Below are 17592 nucleotides of genomic sequence, written 5' to 3'. Positions count from 1 at the left end.
TAGCCAGTGTTACCCGGTAATGGAAGAGCAGGAGTACGTCCTTCCGAAATACAGGCCACAGCCAAACGTGGACGTGGGTATCGATGCCTCCTCAATGTATCCGACAGCCGTCACCGACACAGAGTTCGATCAAGAAAATGGTCGCGTCTTTGGTTTGGAAACTGGAATCCAGATCACTTTACCCAGTCAGACTAACATCGCAGCCGTCGCCAGCCCAGCTCCTGCAGCTTCAGTGCAAGCACAACAAACGGTTCCCGTTACGGTCTCGCCACCGGTTCAAGCAACAACAACGATTACTGCCACCGATGTCCAATCTGTGATCACGCCTCCTCGACGCAGAAGGATCCGAAGGCGTCGAGAGTCCGTCTCAAGGTTTCGAAGGAGACGCTTCAGTGACTTCGAAGACGATGACTCTGACTTGCACCCGAGGCGACGCACACCCTCGCGACCACGTTCCCGCTCCCGCACTCGACGGTCACGCAGATGGCGTGGAAACATTGATGATGACTTTCGCAGGACACCTTCGAGAAGACGAAGGAGACAAAAGAGTAGAGTGAGACGGCGGCCCTCTCCTTCAGACCCCGTCGCAGAGGAAGTGCCCGGAATCCCCTTTTGGGATTGGATATGCAAAAGCATTTGCAGCCTGCTGCCGTTCTCGAGAGATGGTAAAGGTACTAGAACTAAGAGAGGTGCCAACATTCAACGATTAGTCGACGATGTAATGGCTACGTCTCAAGAAGTCGTCCAAGCCAAGAGGAAATTGCAGAGCAATAATGGAAGCGTCGAAGCATCAGTAAGAAGCATGGGGGACTTGGAGAGTAAACTGTGGAAGCTTATAGACCTTGAAGTAGACCTCGTGAACGAGCTCGCCCGCTACCGTTGGTCTGGTGACGTGCAAGATCCCAAAGCAGAGATGAAGCTCAACACCGCAGAAGAAAAAATATGGAGGGTTATTGGAGTGCAAACCAGGCTTGCGCAAGATTTGGGAGATTGGAGGAAGACGTCTTCGCGGTCTTTTCACAACTCCACCATGGATGCCCGAATGCCTTACACGGGGCAGTATGGAAGCTTTGTTCCAAATTACGCTCAACATTACGGGAGTTACGCGAACCAAAGTAGTCAGGCCAACACGACGAGTATGTATGCCGGTGCGGGTAGCCATATGGGCAACAAGGAAGAAATGCCCGATGACGACGAACCTGACTCAGCGTCACCTTTGCCGCCAGAAAAACGAAAGACGTCCAGATTGTCTAAGGCTGCTCGAAGACGACGACGGAAGAAGACAGGAAAGCTCAGGTCGCCCGTTCCGTCACCCGGCATTATATCTCCTAGGAGGCGCTCCAAGTCGCGCCGCGCGTCGTCGAGCACATCAAATACGACGACCAACACGTCTAACTACACGACGGAGCATACCTCGACCGAGAACACGTCATCCAGCAATGTGTCGACGAGCGACCCTGATTCGGTGACTATTACGAACACTATCGTCATTTCGGACGATGACGGTGCCGCAAGGCCGTCAGCCGTCTCTTGGAAGTCTCCGAGCAAAGAGTTCCTCTCAAGCATCGACCGCTCGCAGACGACGCCCGTCGAGTGGGAGACAAGAAAGAAAGGCAAGTACATATACGTCAGGGCCAAGCCTGGCAGTGGCCCACAGGTGGCCCGAAGACCAAGGGACAGTCTAGAAGTGCTAGGGGGACGTGCGTCGGGAACGTTTCCGGATCGTGGGCCTGGCTATGACATCAGAGTGCGAAGAGGAGGCCGTCGCCGCGTCAACGACGGCGAAGATGACCTGATGTCTGTCTCGATGAGGACGTCAGAGGACTGTCCTCGTCGCCGCAGTCGGCGCTTCCGTTCTCTCGGCCCAATTCCCAGCCGAGGAACATACCAGTCTAGAAGCCAGTGGTCGCTCTGACTCGGGCACCCAGTAAATCTTCAACTATTGCGAACACGTGCTAATGATTATTAAAGAATATGCTTCGTTGTTCGCTCCACTGATTTTCCCAAATAGGTGACGCATCGAAACGGTGCATTAAGCCTAGTTTTCTTCAGAGTAGGGAATTGTATGGAGAAGAAAAAACAGAAATCTTCGCCTTGAAGAGTGCAATGCTACATCAGGCCCCGTTCGCGTCGCCTTCTCATTCGCTTGCCATGCTTCACGGTGGATGATATCTGACCGTGTAGTGGGAGGAAAGGAAGTCTAATCCCGCCGTTTCGAAGCCCGCGGCGACGAAGCCCAGGTTAAAAAGGTGTCCTCGGACAGTTTGCCCCTGGCGCAGGTATAGGTGTCGCCACTAATACTCGAAGAATTAACTGTTCACGGTCAGAAATCTGACTTCCTTAGAAGTTTGGCAAGCTCCATAACGCACCGCGAATACACTAGTGCCGTGGAATGGAGAATTCGAAAAAAATATAGAGAAAGGGGGCGGGGGGACCACAAGCTTTGCCTTTAAATGTTGAACGCGATAGTGATATCCTGCCCTATAGTGTGTACTTAAACCACTAAGTGCATACTTTTTGTTGTATGTATATGTTACTTGACAAGTTTAAGTTGTGTATCGATCAGTCTGTCGAGGAAGCTTTTGCATATGGCTGCACTGTGTGTAATGGGTAGCATGCTCTAAACCACGAGCAATTATGCGCGTGAAATGTTTTGAAAGTTGTAATGTACCCACTATATGCCACGTGTGTGCCTTTTGTGATGGGTGGCCGGCTTTAAACCATGAAGTCTTTATGATAACTGAATGTACAGACACCCGATGGCAATGTGCCCTCGTACAACGCAATATTACTGCGATATTACATGCTGTATTGTGAAGCCTGTATTCAGAACGCGTGTGTTAGTAAAGCATGAGCATGATTTTTCACTGCATTTCCAAGCAGAGGAAGTTGTTTGCACTGTATTACGAAGCAGACGCGTGGCTGTACAATGAAGAAGGGGAAAAAAGACGTGGCTGATCCAGGAATCGGTAAAACACGAAAGTGAAACGTGTTTTCACAGAGGTAGTTGAGCGTTTACTGTGCATTGTTTCGCCGCAATGGCGAAGGAGTGAATGCTACAGAAACAAATTACATTGTTACGGTAAGAACGGCGAACAGCTCGAAACTTGCCGCGCGCACAAAATGAGCATACAGAGGACGAGCGCGGACAACTAACTGTCACAGCTCGACACTTGAAGCACACTGCTGAAACAGAAAGACACATGAAACGAACGCACAAGTACACACAAGACGAGGATGAACAACAATTTCACAATACTTCTTCGTGTGTGAGCGCGAGCGAAGTGGCCTTCGTGCCTTCTTTCACCACTGTAATTTCAAAGCAAACTTGTGGTGGAAGCACAAGGGTACAAAGTGCCCGAATCCCAAGATAAGCGCACGCTGGCGAGCGACCCCAAAAGATAGCATGTGTACGTACTTGGACCATGCAATGCGGAGGTGCGCGCCCGTAGCAACGCTAGGGGTGACGACCTTTTGAGCAATTGTGCCCAATGTTTAAGTCCCTAAAAAAAACTAAAGTAGTGCAAACCATGCCCCTTCGCCTCTGCATCTTCTCTCAGCAGCGCCCCTACAGCGTCCAGCAAGAAACTGCGGACGCAGGCACAACATAGAATAATGAACACACCGTCTCCCGGCACACAGGGGAGCGTAGTGGTGGTGGTGGTAGTGATTAGAATGAAGAGGAAGTCCCTGAAAAAGAAACTAAAGTGGCGCCAACCGCACCCCTTCGCCTCTACCTCCTCTCCCAGCAGCCACAGCAGCGCCTCTAGAGTGTCCACCAGGAAAATACGAATGCGAAAGAAAGCACGCGGGCGCACTGGATGTGCCAGACGCTTGGGCAGCTCGGGCACTGCTGCGCCGTGCGTTTTTCATCGAGCGGCTGTGCCTCGGGTATGCTGAAAGGGTACGCCGGTGGCGTCTGTTAGAGGAGCGCGCGCTCGCTTCACACAAGCAAAGTCTACGGCGGCCATCGTTCCGAGATTCTTCATCGCTGCCCCAGCGTGTGTGCGGCGTTGCCAGTATTTCGTATTCGGTACACTTCCTTTGCATTTCATTCGTCGCTGAACAGTTCTTTGTATCGTTAGTGTGGTGACATTACTCGTTCGTTCGTCGATTCGAAGGAATAGAAAGCTAGCTACCCCTCGCAAAACAGGCAATGGATCGTTCTACGTTTTCAAAGCAAGCGTTTTGAGCGAAGAAGCCAACCTTTCTACTGTAGAAAAAACTACGAAAGCAACTATGGCTTTGGCACGCCCTTCTTGGACCGTCGGTACCGAAAGCTTTAAAAGGTCGCCGCAGAAATACTTAATACAGCGCCGTGCGCAGCCGAAGGAAAGACTCAGATATACGTTGTCGGCGCGGGGCCCACCAGTTCGAGTTCACCGTCAATTGCATGAAGCGACTGCGTGGGCGAGTTAGGCCATGTGATACTGTTGGCAAGTGCTGACAAATTCAGGTCACATGGTCATGCTGATTCTTTCTTCAGTCTGTGAGGTTATATGCTGCTCGCATTGATCGATGGACAGCAATTTAAACAACTACTGCACATCGTGAGCGTATATTGAGAGACGTGGCTTGTTACAGTCCGCATAGAAGGTATATTGATATGTAAACTAGTGTAAAACTGGGCGAGTTCGCTCATATTGGAAAAAAAAGAAAGCGCAGCTGAGGAGGCAATAGAGCCCATAGAAGTATTACGTAAGACAGGCGGTAAACAAACGAAATACTATCTGAAGAATACAAAAAAAAAAAGGTAGCGTTCGCGCATGCATAGTGCTTTTTAGCATCTCTCCAGCAGCTGAATGCGCAACCCAACAAATAAAAACATATATGAAGACTGAACTTTGTCCTTTTTCCCTGCATTTCTCTTCTATCTGCCAACGTGTTTGAGAGTTTAACCTCCTCGACAGGACCTAAAAATCTGCATACGAGGGGTGCATGCAGCCCGACCATACTAACATTTGTGATTGCTGTAAAACATATTCCAATTGGAGACTTGCAGTTGTTAGTCCAACATGTGTCCAATGAAATTTTCTACCTATGTTCTCGTCCATGCCTTTATTCTTCTAATAGGTGCGTTACCCCATTCCATAATGTCACTTTATTGATAAACACCAAAGTTTAAGTACAGTTGATTCTATGCAAAAACTGAATGAAGGGCACAAAACATGACATTTATTCAACATTTCATGAAAATGCAGGACTGCCTCAATCATACATGATAATTATGCAGTGTACACAATAAATGACATGAAATATGTGTTAACGGTGACTTGTTGCTATACGTGCACATCACAATGACAAGAGTAAAAAAAAGCGATGGCATTCGTGGTGCACTCACATCTAGCGACAAGTGGACGCAATTTGTGCCAAACACCTTTATCAAGATTAACACTCCACATGTGGAATTGAGCGAATGAAATGAAGTACACATATTGAACTTTTGAAAGCACAGGAATAGGAAGTAGACATAGAAAGCCCCTACTGGGGATATGCAAAACATATTATGCAGATATGTAGGCACGAAACAGGACATACACGTAAAAGACATAATAAAACAGATGTAATAGGCACAGCAAAACCACGGACCTAATCATAGGCTAGTGAGGGTAACAACAGCTCTATCTGAAGAAAAGAAGAGCGAAATTAGCCACTAAAATAGAGGCCAAACCAGATGTAGTTGGAATAAAAACTCACGAGCTTATCAACAAGTGCAAAGCTGTAAAATTATAGGGCAACAATAGCTTCAGCCTCAAGACAACAAGAGGAAAATCAGCCACAGGCCAACCTAGCAGAAGTCAAAATAAAAATACACGAGCTTAGAATTGCGTTTGGCAAGAACTGCAAAGCAAAGAGAGGAAAAACGAGAAAACAGACACAGAGGCAATGAACAAAACCATTACTACACTGACATCTGAAGCAGAAATTTAAAGCGGTAAACCACCAAGGCAGAAAGTAAGCGAAATTTCCCGAGTGACGAGAAACATAATGAAAAACAAGGGCACTTGACACAGAATATTAAAAATAGGCTTAGCTAAGTTAACAAAGCTTCTCATCAAGAACTCTAGTCACACAGAATTACAACGTAAATGAGATCGAGACACCACCCAAGCTATTTAAAGGGAACTGCTTATAAAGGACCAAAATAACTGCTTATAAAGGACCGCTAAGCACAAGAAGGACCCGTCACATGCATGCTCATTCCTTTCAGCCTATCTTTGCCAAAACTAATCAGTTTAGGCACAGCTTCTTCCCACGTACAATTTCCGAATGGAATGCGCTCCCGGAAGCAGTGATACAAGCCAAAAATTTTTCCCAAGCGCTCCAGGAAAACATCTGTCGCTAAGTATATGCATTGTATGGTGTGCTATGCCTTGACCAATCTGCATTGTACTCCTTTTTATTGTTATTTTTTTTATTCTTTGTATGTATGTGTACCAGTGTTATGTGTATTGCCAATTGCCCCTCCTGCTTGGGCCACAAACTGGCCTGCAGTATTCGCAATAAATAAATAAATAACAATGTACACACTGAAACAACCAGGGCAAACGTGTTAGAAATTTCAATGACATTATGACGGCAACTGAAAACATCTGCTCTAAACTGTACGGATCAAAAATAAGTAATTACGGTTGAAATGAAATCACAATAGGACAAAACCCTGTAGTTCCTCATGTACGGTACTTGGGGATTCAAACGCAACATCAATTTTTGGGAATAACTGGTATGCACACCTGCTCGAAATAACCACGTCATGTCGTGATAAATATAGTCTCTAAGAATAATTTTGGCTCTGATATACACGTTCTAGTCGAAATTACGCCAATATGACCTGAACTTAACGCAGTGTCAACAAAAGTATGTGCGTTACTGAGACCATAATTCCTGCATTTCAATCCGTGAGTACTGTACCTACAGACTAGGTTAAGAGGCCATACCACACATGCATCATAGAAAAACGGAAGGAAAACACGAAAGAAATGAGGCATACACACTGTTTTACATTGGTTATAGCAGCCCGCTTTCTAATGCTACGACTACCAGTTTTTGCATCTTTAGCTTTATCAGCTGCCAAATGCATATTCTCTTTCCGCAGAAGAATGTTAATTCTGGTTTTAAAAAATGCTCTCAGCAACCTCTCCTGAATGTTGTGGCAAGGTGGAAAACAATTAACAGCTTGCACACTGTCATTAGTGGTGGCCACAAGTTGACCAATCGTAACTTCATTGCACAGAAGCTTGTTGCTATTCACTCTAAACATATTCTCAGCTGTTTAGAGCAAATGAAGTACTGCTGGCCCTGGTGATACGAGCTTGCTGTCATCAGTGTAGGATTTTAACTGTGTGAGCACACTAGCTTCGTTCGACACTGTGGCAGTTTTGCACTGCTCACAAATCCCTGTGTGCTTTGCAACACTCCTTACCACAAACCCAGCAAGGTAAATAAAAGACTCATGCTCCATCATGCTTATGTTGAGAAGATCACTGGGATATTCAACAGCTTCTGTATCATTGCTGTTAGGAGCTCTTGGGTAGCAATTTACGATGTCAACTAGGGAAGGAGCATCGTCGATAGCATAGCTTCCACTTGTACTGGGCCGAAAGAACTGTGCCAAAGTAGCAGCTCGAATAGCACTACGAAATTGAAGAGCTTTTGATACTGCATTCTTCGCCCTCAAAGGGGAGAACGAATTCTCAAGAGCATCTTGGGAAAATCGGCTGAGCAAAACAAAAAAGAAGCCTTTCTCATTAAGATAATAACGCTGCAGTTCCAATGCAACTTTACACACCAAAATTATGCCCGTCTGCACAGGCTTCCACACGTGTTTCGATGGAGAGCCTATCTTCAGATCTGTAAAAAGAGTTACCATATCCTTTAAAAAAATCAGTGAGTCCTCATATTTTTTATCATTTAACTTGCTGATGCCAAGCTTCGTTGTACATGATGTCAGTACTTTGAACCACCTATAAATGGTTTCTATGAACCATGCCGTTGTCAACGCTTCTTGGGGCAAATCTCCCCTTTGGACCAGGAAACGTAGTGCAGCTGCAGTATCGTGATTTAGCAATGAAAATGCAGGCCTCACTTTCATTTTCTCATAGTGTCCTGGGTCTAAGAAGGATGATTTCAAGTGCGGTGCTATGTTTAATTGCAGTTCGGAGTCTATTTCTACCAGCTTCTGAATCGGCACAAGGTTAACCTCATTCGAAGGCAGCTTGTGCTTTTCGACCACATTTTCGGGAAGGAAAATCGATTGACCACGTGTGAGGTGGTTCCTCAAGTTATTTAGCAAATGTGCGGTGTCTGCCATATAATAAATCTTGCGATTTTGGTCAACAGGATGACAACAAGAAACTCTTGACACAGAATGCTTTCCCACAACTATGCCAAATTCTCTCCAGAGCGCCATATTCCCACCACCCATGTCGCTAACGACTGCATCTATATGAACCCCGATTGTTTTACATTCCTGAATAATTTCAATCAACTGTTCTTGAACTGCAGCACTGCTGAACGAGTTTCCAGTGAGATGATAAGCAACTGTCTGCTTCCATCTTTGTGTAACCCCACCCAGCATAAAAACAAGTCCATGCGTTGCCACTGCAGCATGTGGCAGAGAACCGTCGGCCAAAGGTAAAGTTGGCCTTCCAATAACAGTGCCAGTCGTTTGGTCAAACGCAAGCCCTGAGCTCAACTGAATTTCATCGAGCATCAGAACTGCATGCCTTTCATGCTCCTTCATGGTGGTTATCTGAAATATGCAACATGCATTAGGCAACAAAGGCATCAATAAAGACATTTAAAATACAATGCTTTTCAAGAATAAACAGGCAGTGCACAGTGCAAGCTGTATTTCGATGTTTGCATGCAAGAAGATTATTACCTACTGAAATTTATGTGGAATTGTGCCTAGTTAGAGGACCTGAAGTCATAAGTGAAGGAAAGGTGAGAATATGCTGTGGAAACTTTATGAATGGCCGCTAAAACGTGCACGACAAAGAGCGCTGTGACAGGCACTAACACTGGCACTAGCAACACATGAAAGCTTAATAAATATTGGGGTTTACGTGCGAAAACCATGATACGATCATAAGACATGCCATAGTGGAAGGCTCTGGAAAAGGTTTCACCTTTTGCTCAAGGTGTACTGCTGAAAGAGATGCTCACGAGAATAAATGTAACAAATATATTCAGCTACACCATCCTTTCACCTTTAAAGCAAGGGACTTCAGAACCTCATGTAGAATTCCTGGTGAGAACTTGTAGTTTTCAACACGACGTTGTAAAGTTCTTTCACTCGGAAGGGGTACAGAAAGCTCCCTGACCGCATTGTAGCCTCTGGATCCACATGCCAAACGGAGCTTGAGGCCTTTCTGTATAGTCTCTGTAGACCATTGCTTCCCTCGCATACTGGAAGTTCACATGCCTTGCAGTTGATCTGGTGACAGGTACTTCTTGACGTTTTGCGTCAGTTCATGGTTTCTACGGTTTGCTCTGCTTTTCTGTTGTCGCAGTGTAGCAACTTTCCGCTTCATGTTGTTCAAGCACTCTTCCAATGTAGCTATTCTTTTGTGAAGGGCAGCTACTACTGCTTGATCAGCATCCCAACTACTTGAACTGGAGCCTGCAAAGCACAGATTGAGCAGGAAGTGACAAGAGTTTGAAAATTTCACTATTTAACCCAGACTAGCATGTGAGGGAGAAAGAACCATAAGGATATAAAGAAACAAAAAAAATCAGTGCCACTCCATATTATTCAGCAGAAAAGTGTAAGCGTAACTTTTTGAGAACACAACAGTGGTTTTAACAAACAGCATAAGAAGCTGACACTGTTGCTCAATGAAGAGGGACAAATGGAGCTGCGCAGAACCCGCAATGCATGCAGCTGAACTATTTTTTTGGTGGGGGCGTGTCCTTGATCCGAAATAGGGGCAGGACAGTCAAGTGTGGTCACGTCTCACTTTGTACTCTGCGTGTGAAGGCAGAAAGACATTTTGGGAGCAGCAAGTGTCCGGTGTACCACCTCCTAGCTATGCCAATAGTTATTAATGAGTAAAGACATGAATATATGGCACGTACTCTCGGTTATGACGTAGGGTTATCAATGGCGGTGGCGATTTCAAACAAAGTGGGGAGAGTGCCATGGTTCCACTGTTGTAGCTTCTTTTGACAGAGTTGCTACAAGACGGCAGCTGATTGCGTGTCACAAGTGATAGTGCGATGATGTTGCGCAGTGTGTAGCAGTGTGCTATGCATTACTGTACGCAAAACACAGCTTACATGTTCCTCCAATAAACTTACGTTGTGTGCAACTACTCTCGCCTTACAAGAATGAGCATACCAGCAAAAGAAACAAAAACAGGGCACCAGTACTTGGAGCGCATCCGCACCATTAAATGCACCAATATATCAATCTGTTATGAGCTTGCACGTAATTTCCTGTAGGCGGCGATGTGCCACACTCAAGTGTATATTGCATAGTGTGTGAGAACAGTAGCACTGAACACTTACCGGTGACATCAGCTGTGCCCTCAGCAGACAGAAATCCTCCACAGGCAGCACAAAAGTTCTGCTGAGCAGTAAATGACGGATAATCTTATTAGTAGTACTGAAGACCGGTACAGTCACTAAACCTTTAAATTAGCACAGTTGCAGCACAGGCAATGAGGAATGGCCAGTGACTAAAATTAAAAATTGTATATGATACTGAACAGAAATTTCACTCACACTCAACAGGCGCCGTCAAAGCTTGAAATGGCTGGCAGCTCGATTCATGGGTGGTTTCCACACCTGCGCACATATGATAGTTGGAACCAACAAAACCATCTCGCAGACACATGCCTATACAAATCATGAAAAGTAGCACTCACCTGCTGAACAAGCTGGCAGTGCGTCACATTCGGAACTTGAAGGTTCATCTGCAACATGAGATCAACAATAAATTATGTGAGATTTGAAAGCAACATGTCACTGCCATTACCTTCTGGAAAATCCGATGGTGCTGAATCAGTGGCAGTGTGACCTAAAAAAAGATAAAGACAAATTTAAGAAGACCATCATCTCTGTTACATCGCATTTTGGCAAACAAGCATCAACACTACTTGAAGCATTTACAATATGCACAGGTGCATTACAATTTTTCAGTAATAAGAATGCATGCCAAAACCCAGGCGACAATGCTTTCAATGCTTGCAATGTGCTGAACACCATACTGCGGAGCAAAATGTTGTGGATCTGCAGCACACCCTTACAGACATGATTGTAAAATATATAAACCAATGGATACAAGTTACAAGCCGTTACAATGCTTCGACTACATGCAGCATGTGTGTTAGCTACGTTACCTTGTGAAGAACGTAACCCTGCTTGAGTGGCATCACGGTTGGCTCCATAGCCTGCAAATTATAAAACATCAATGAAAGCATAAAGCACGTTTGTAATTACGGTAAGTAATAAATGCAGTAAGAACTCATCATCAACGGCAGCTGGTGTCAGAAGCACATTCGTAGCTGATGGGCAGTGTGTCTCTTTGGCTTTTGCATAATACAAACATGTATTAATGATAACGAAGAGGGAAAAGGCATGAGATGTGCTTAACCGTCAACTCACCATCAACAAGAGCAGCTGCTGTTAGTAGTAGATTAAGGCCACAAGATGAGCGGGCAGAATCAATGCATTCTGGAGAATGAAAAAAAAAAATGCATTAATTATACCAAAGAAAAGCCATTAGCTATACAAAAACAGTGCACAACACCTATATGCAAGACGACATGTTTCAGGTTAGTGAAAGGCTGAGAAGTAATTATGGGTGATGCAGAAAACAATGAAGACGGACTAAACATTCTCCAGTTTTTTAACGCGATTGGCTTACCTGACGTTTGCAAATGCTCTTGACTGAAGAACGTAGGCGCCGCGTCTCTCTTCAATTTTTTAGTACCAAACTTGTGCAGCAGTATCGGCTCGAATTGGTCCGCAGTGAAGTGGTCCTAGGTAAGGAAATATTAGCGGCTACAGTTACACAATGAAACAGCATGCTCTAAAAAAAACTAAAATAACCTTTAGTGTCAACACGTACACGACTACGCACTGTTTGCCACATTCTCTTCCCAACAGACTAGCACACGGTGCGTACAGTATGTAGAAATACGCACCATTTAGCCTTGCGTGTCCTTATTTCAACCACAGAGCTTTTGAATACTGAGCGCGCTGGAGCACATGCTTACACGAAATGATGCGACATTCAGGTCGCTGCCCACGCCTTTATACATAAAGTCCTTACACCCATACACGCGGGAGTCATTTAACTATACGTTGACCAATAAACAAAGTTTAGTTTAGAACTTGAATGTATCCATTACATCTACTTTGTAACATAGTCGACGATTATTTCTGGATCAAACGAGTAATAATAATACTAATAATAATAATATCTGGCGTTTAACGTTCCAAAACCACAATATGATTATGAGGGACGCCCTTTTGGAGGGCTACGGAAATTTCGACCACCTGGTATTCAATAACGTGCATATAATGCTAGGTACACAGGCCCCAGCATTTCCGCCTCAATCGAAAATGCAGCCGCCGCGGTCGGCATGGATCAAGCCAGAGACGCAACGTTTACACGGCACTAAACGCGGCACGCGTTTCAACTGGCATGCACGTTTACCATCGACGCGGTTACTCTCTTTGTGTGATGCTCGAGCTTGACAGTACCGCAACACTGTAAACACGAATACAAGCGAAACGATAGAGTTTAGCTCGCCGGTACTCACCTCACAAAGCCGTGACGATACAGGGTCCAAGTCAGTCCTTCCGATACGCTGGAGCCACACTTCTTGCCGAGCAGCATTGTCTTTCCCTCGCGGAAGCGAAAATAGCTTCTTTCCTCTGCTGTACCCGCTTTTCCAACCGCTGGCACAGCAGGTCGGCATCCCGAAGCGTGCAGGATTACCGTGCACACACTCACGCGCGGTCGAACTCCGGCTACACAACAATACCAAGCGCGCACGCCTAGCCACAAACAAACACCGCGAAAGTGGACAAACAAAATGGCGTTTGCGATACCTTCACAAAGGCTAGTGCGTCATGCTGCAGATTCTTAGCACCGCCGAGTTTATTACACGGACAGCAGTGGCGCTGCCATCGAGAGCGTCACCATTGAGCGCGTCTGCATGCAAACGGTGGGCTATCGCGTTGAGTATTGCGTGCTTGCGGTGATGTCTTTTGCCACTGCTTGCCACTTGCTTATATACACGTCACATCGTCGTATTTAACGTTACTTTTTATATTTTTTTTCTTTCTCAATCACTCTTTTGGCGCATCGCCTAGAGCCGCAGCGCCCAGATGCGCTTTAACGGAAACATGAGCACAAGCTCATCTTTGCGGCCAGGAGCCATACAGCCCCTCAAATAGCGTCGTTTACTATCTGCAATGCACGCGAGGGGAGAGGAGTCTGCACATTGACACGAATGGCGCTACTTTAGTTTATTTTTCAGGGGCTTTAGAGCGTAGGCTAGTGCAGCGCCTCCTACTCACCGGTGTCATCGTGCAAGCAAGAGAAAACATGCGACCGAAGACAGACAAGATGGCGCTGGCACTGCGGAGAAAGGTGTAAGAAAAAGGACATGTTGACGCTGAGCGCGCCTGAGCGGCTAGATAATGTTCGGTCTCGCGGGCGCACTCTGCTGTTAGTCGTCAGATGGCGCCGCGGCCAACGTACCCAACGAAGCAGTGATGGCACATTGGAATTCCTCTGCCTGCCCAAAGTTATCGTTCCTAGTGGCGTGACTAACGCTCAAAGTGCGAAGAAAATTTATCATTTCAGAATAAGATATAAAGCTTCACCAGGTTTAAGGTTTCATTAACGCGAAAATGTCTTGTGTAGGCCGTGAACGTCGTCAACATGGATTGATCGGAGAGTGCTGAAAGCTAAGTTCCACTCGCCTACATTTGCATATTTGTCTTTATACAGCATTCCTCGATGTAGAGAAAAACAAATTAAAAAATCACAGCATATACACGGAGTGAATGATGACAAGTGGGGTGAAGCGTCCGTCAGCCCGTCCGTTCTTCCGTCTGTCCGTTCGTTCTTGCTTCTGACTGTCCGTGCGACCATCCGTCCGTCCGTGCGCCCGCCCACCCGTTCGTCTGCTAGTCTGTCTGTCCTGCTAGTCTGTCTTCTAGTGAACACTCCAAGTACCGCCATCTCCCATCTCGCATCTCGGTGGCTACGTACGACAACAACGGAAGATAGACAGACACACCTGAAGGAGCTTCGCCCCTAAAACAACGTTAGTCAGCGCGCTATTCCTCCGTCAAAATATTTCCCTTTGGAGGAAAATGCAAGGAACTCCCACCTTCTTAGATGTAGGTCAATCTAAAACAGCCCCGGATGGTCAAAATTATTCAGGAGCTCTCGATGAGGGCGTCCCTCGTAATCAAATCGTGGTTTTGACACGCAAACCGCCAGTAATAATCATTACCCCTCTATCGAAAGAGAATAGCTACTTCACTAGAAGCTTATTTCGTGCGTATCGCTGCTTTCATTTACACTGGGAATTATTCAACCATAGTTACATTTGTTCCATGTGAACGCGATATAAATAAATATTTAAAACGCGCAATTATTCCTTATCAAGCACACAAGGGAAAAGGAAGACCGGAAGGTTAACCAGATATTGGCATCCGATTCCCTATCCAACACTGGGGGTGGGAAAACAGGGGCAAGAAAGAGGGGGTAGAGAGAGAGGAGAAAAAACGCACGGGCACTCATGAGAAAACAGCTCACTAAAGCAATGTGGTTGTTCATGGCTAGATGTTACTATGAGAATTCACATATTTATGCCAACAGTCACTTTCAGATGGCACTTTAAAGAGAAGCACACGCTCTGCACAAGTCCTATAGCCAGAACGGCAGTTTAGTACTAAACACGTTCTACCCATTGCGGGAACCTCTCAGCAATTCGATGTCACCTTCATCAATAGAATATCAATAAACAGGCGCGAACAAAAAAAAAAAAAAGAAACCTAGCTTCGAAACTGCGTGATCACACATGCCAACAACAACATCGGCAGCAAGCATGTTTTTGCCGAGCGTGCTGCCAGGACGGCTGACCCCGCTCGTTTTAGCGCCATCGAGGAAGGCACCGCTGGAGCTGCTAGATAACTGATAACGACCAGAACATTGTCTGAACGCGCTGGGATTGCGCCATTTAAGGCATGGCGGGGAGAGTGTCTGCACATGTATATTGTTACACCGTGCTGCGTGTCTTACCAAGCACGGGGGAGAGAAGGAGCCTTCACGGCGACACGAATGGTGCTACCTTAGTTATTTCTAGGTTAATGAGAAGCGCACGATCTCGCTACTCATGACGAGAATGCGCTAAGACTGCTGAGGTCAGAGGACCTCCAACGGTGGCTTGCGGTTAGCATCCTTTACAACGTACGCTCCGCGGCGAAGTAGTTAGCGTGGAGCGCTGCGGATTGAGAAATTGCTGGTTCGACGCCACTCACACAAAAAATTTTTAAGTGCAAAGCATTTTTTTCTTGCGTAATGCAAGCACTTTTGACGTATTTCTACGCATCTATCTATCTAGCCGCTTACATTAGGGTTCCATCGCGATCACCCCCTTAATTCCGTGTGAACCAAAATTTGTATGGGAGGGCAAGGTAGTTTAAGGTATATGACGTGCTGGTAAAGACATAGTGTCACAATCCCATAGAGAATGTCGTCAAACATTTCCCGCCTAACAGTGGCACATACCCGCGGCCGGGTATGACGTGTCGTCAATGAAAAATATTACAAGGTCGCCTTCACTCCGCATGCGACACGCTTCGCATAGCGCTGATTCCCAAGATGCGTGGGATCTGCCAAATTCTTCTTCAATCGTTTAGTTTTTATCTTACAACGTCATATTTGTGAGGGAAGTACGTCAGTGGAGCCGTGGTGGATCCCGGCATAAAACACCTTCGTGCTAAACAAAATGATGCGTGGCTGTATGGTAGAACACCTGTTTGCCACGCAAACGGCCTGGATTAGATCTTCCCTCGGACCCCAAAATATTATCATTTATTTTATTTGGATCTTTCTCAATTTTTTGGTCATGGAAGACCTTGCCCGAAACGCCGAGCGCACGCATTCACTTTTAACATTATTATCTATCAAATTTTCGTACTTCATAATTCCTTTCCTTGGTTCATTGGCTTCCAAGTTAATGTATAAACAAAAAATTTATTCCATGTAGTCTGGCCATTCCATTTTTTTGTTTATTCCCCGATTTCGTCCTCATTCCCTTTCAAGACTAGAAATTTGCTTTACATTCACCGGTGGTTCCATAGCCGATTCCCCATAGTGGGTGGGAGCCATAAATCAAGGAACAGGCAAGCAAGCAAGTTTCTTGCTCGACGCATCATCGTCATCATCCTTGGCTCCTCGAGCAGGTGGGGAGCCTTGGGTCGCCGAGTCGTCGTTCAGCATGAGCACCTGATAGAGAATGCCCCCAAGGCTAGCGCCAAGACCGGGCCGGGGCCCGTTTCCCCGCGGCCCACCTCCGCGAGGCGGAATCCCTTTTCGGGGTGGTCGCGGTGGCCGGGGCGTGCCCGGGCGGGCGTCGCCTGGACGAGGATCGCCAGGACGGGTGTCTCCAGGCCGTGGCGCACCAACCCCACCGCCACTACCACCACCGCCACCACCGCCGCCGCCCCCACCGCCACCCGAGAGTCCGCAGAAGAAAATGTTCCAAGACCTGATGGCGAAGAAGCTGGCCACCTGGGATCGTATGATGGGCTCCAGCAAGGACGAGGAACGCGCCCAGAGCCTTGACATGTTCCGCAAGCTAAGCGACGAGGAAGTGGACCTGGCCAACAGGACCGTCTCGAAGAACAGGCTCAAAGAGTTCATCGACCTCAAGATCCAGTACTTCGACCAGCTAGCCGGAGAGAACAACGCCAAGGTGAGGAGCGAGGGACTGAAGAAGTTTCAGCAGGTGTGCGAGAACGAACTTGCGTTGGCCAAGTCTGTCGTACCGAAGGACGTGTTGCTGGAGGAGAGCGACTCCGCCAAGAAGCAGAAAGAGGAGGAGAAGAAAGAAGAAGAGAAGAAGGAAGCCCGCAAGCCCCCTGATGCCGTGCACGGAACGCATCCCATGGCAGGTATGATGTATGGAATGCCTCTAAGCATAACTCCAGAGCAAATGCGAGCGATGATGATGGCTAATTCCCAAGCGGCATCCACGAGTCGCATGCTCGCCATGCAGACCGGAATGCAAGACGTCCCCGTGGCCGAAAGCTCTCAAATGGGATCAGAACACAGATTCCTCACGCAGGAGCAGTTCACAGCTCTTTGTAATGCTGACGGCACATTGGAGTTTAACCGAAAGCCTCGCCGTTTTCCGTCCTGGCTTCCGTCAAGGCCTTTATCCAAGTCTTCGATGGCGGATGTACGCGTAAGAAGGGAAGAGATCGACGATACGAAACCAGCCGTCTCCGATGTCGAGAAAACACCAGTCTCCGATATCGATAAGAAACTCAAGCTACTAAACCAACTGGAATCGGCCAGGGGCGTGTTGCAGAACCACTACCCACCTGACTCAA

The 17592-nt window shown here is 46.6% G+C and overlaps 1 protein-coding gene across 3 annotated transcripts; it reads right to left on the bottom strand.

The window, feature by feature from the left end:
* Nucleotides 1-5153: 5153 nt before the first annotated feature.
* On the bottom strand, nucleotides 5154-13195 carry LOC142817646 (uncharacterized). 3 transcript variants are annotated; one of them, XR_012895272.1, is made up of 9 exons: nucleotides 12774-13189; nucleotides 11873-11987; nucleotides 11611-11679; nucleotides 11346-11396; nucleotides 10982-11023; nucleotides 10872-10919; nucleotides 10729-10791; nucleotides 10513-10570; nucleotides 5154-9625 (listed from the first exon to the last, which is right to left on the bottom strand). XR_012895272.1 is itself a non-coding variant. In XM_075894736.1 (9 exons), the coding sequence occupies exons 1-8, from the start codon at nucleotides 12930-12932 to the stop codon at nucleotides 10533-10535; spliced, it is 588 nt and encodes a 195-aa protein (XP_075750851.1). In that variant the 5' UTR covers nucleotides 12933-13195; the 3' UTR covers nucleotides 5154-9625; nucleotides 10513-10532. The 3 variants fall into 3 exon arrangements, 1 of the variants encoding a protein (XP_075750851.1); XM_075894736.1 differs by having other exon boundaries at nucleotides 10513-10573; nucleotides 12774-13195; XR_012895273.1 differs by lacking the exons at nucleotides 5154-9625; nucleotides 10513-10570; nucleotides 10729-10791 and having other exon boundaries at nucleotides 10869-10919; nucleotides 11346-11534; nucleotides 12774-13195.
* Nucleotides 13196-17592: the final 4397 nt, after the last annotated feature.

Source organism: Rhipicephalus microplus, chromosome 5 (genome assembly GCF_043290135.1).
Source record: "Rhipicephalus microplus isolate Deutch F79 chromosome 5, USDA_Rmic, whole genome shotgun sequence".
In the NCBI taxonomy this organism is placed as follows: Eukaryota; Metazoa; Arthropoda; class Arachnida; order Ixodida; family Ixodidae; genus Rhipicephalus; species Rhipicephalus microplus.
Note: the sequence above shows the minus strand (reverse complement) of the source record. Positions and strands in the feature narration are given on the sequence as shown.

Coding starts and splice junctions, on each gene's coding strand:
- LOC142817646 (XM_075894736.1), bottom strand. CDS start 12,932: ATGCCGACCTGCTGTGCCAGCGGTTGGAAAAGCGGGTACAGCAGAGGA. Junction 11,024..11,345: donor AGGGTTACGTTCTTCACAAG/GTAACGTAGCTA, acceptor ATCTTTTTTTAG/GTCACACTGCCACTGATTCA. Junction 10,574..10,728: donor TTTGACGGCGCCTGTTGAGT/GTGAGTGAAATT, acceptor TTTACTGCTCAG/CAGAACTTTTGTGCTGCCTG.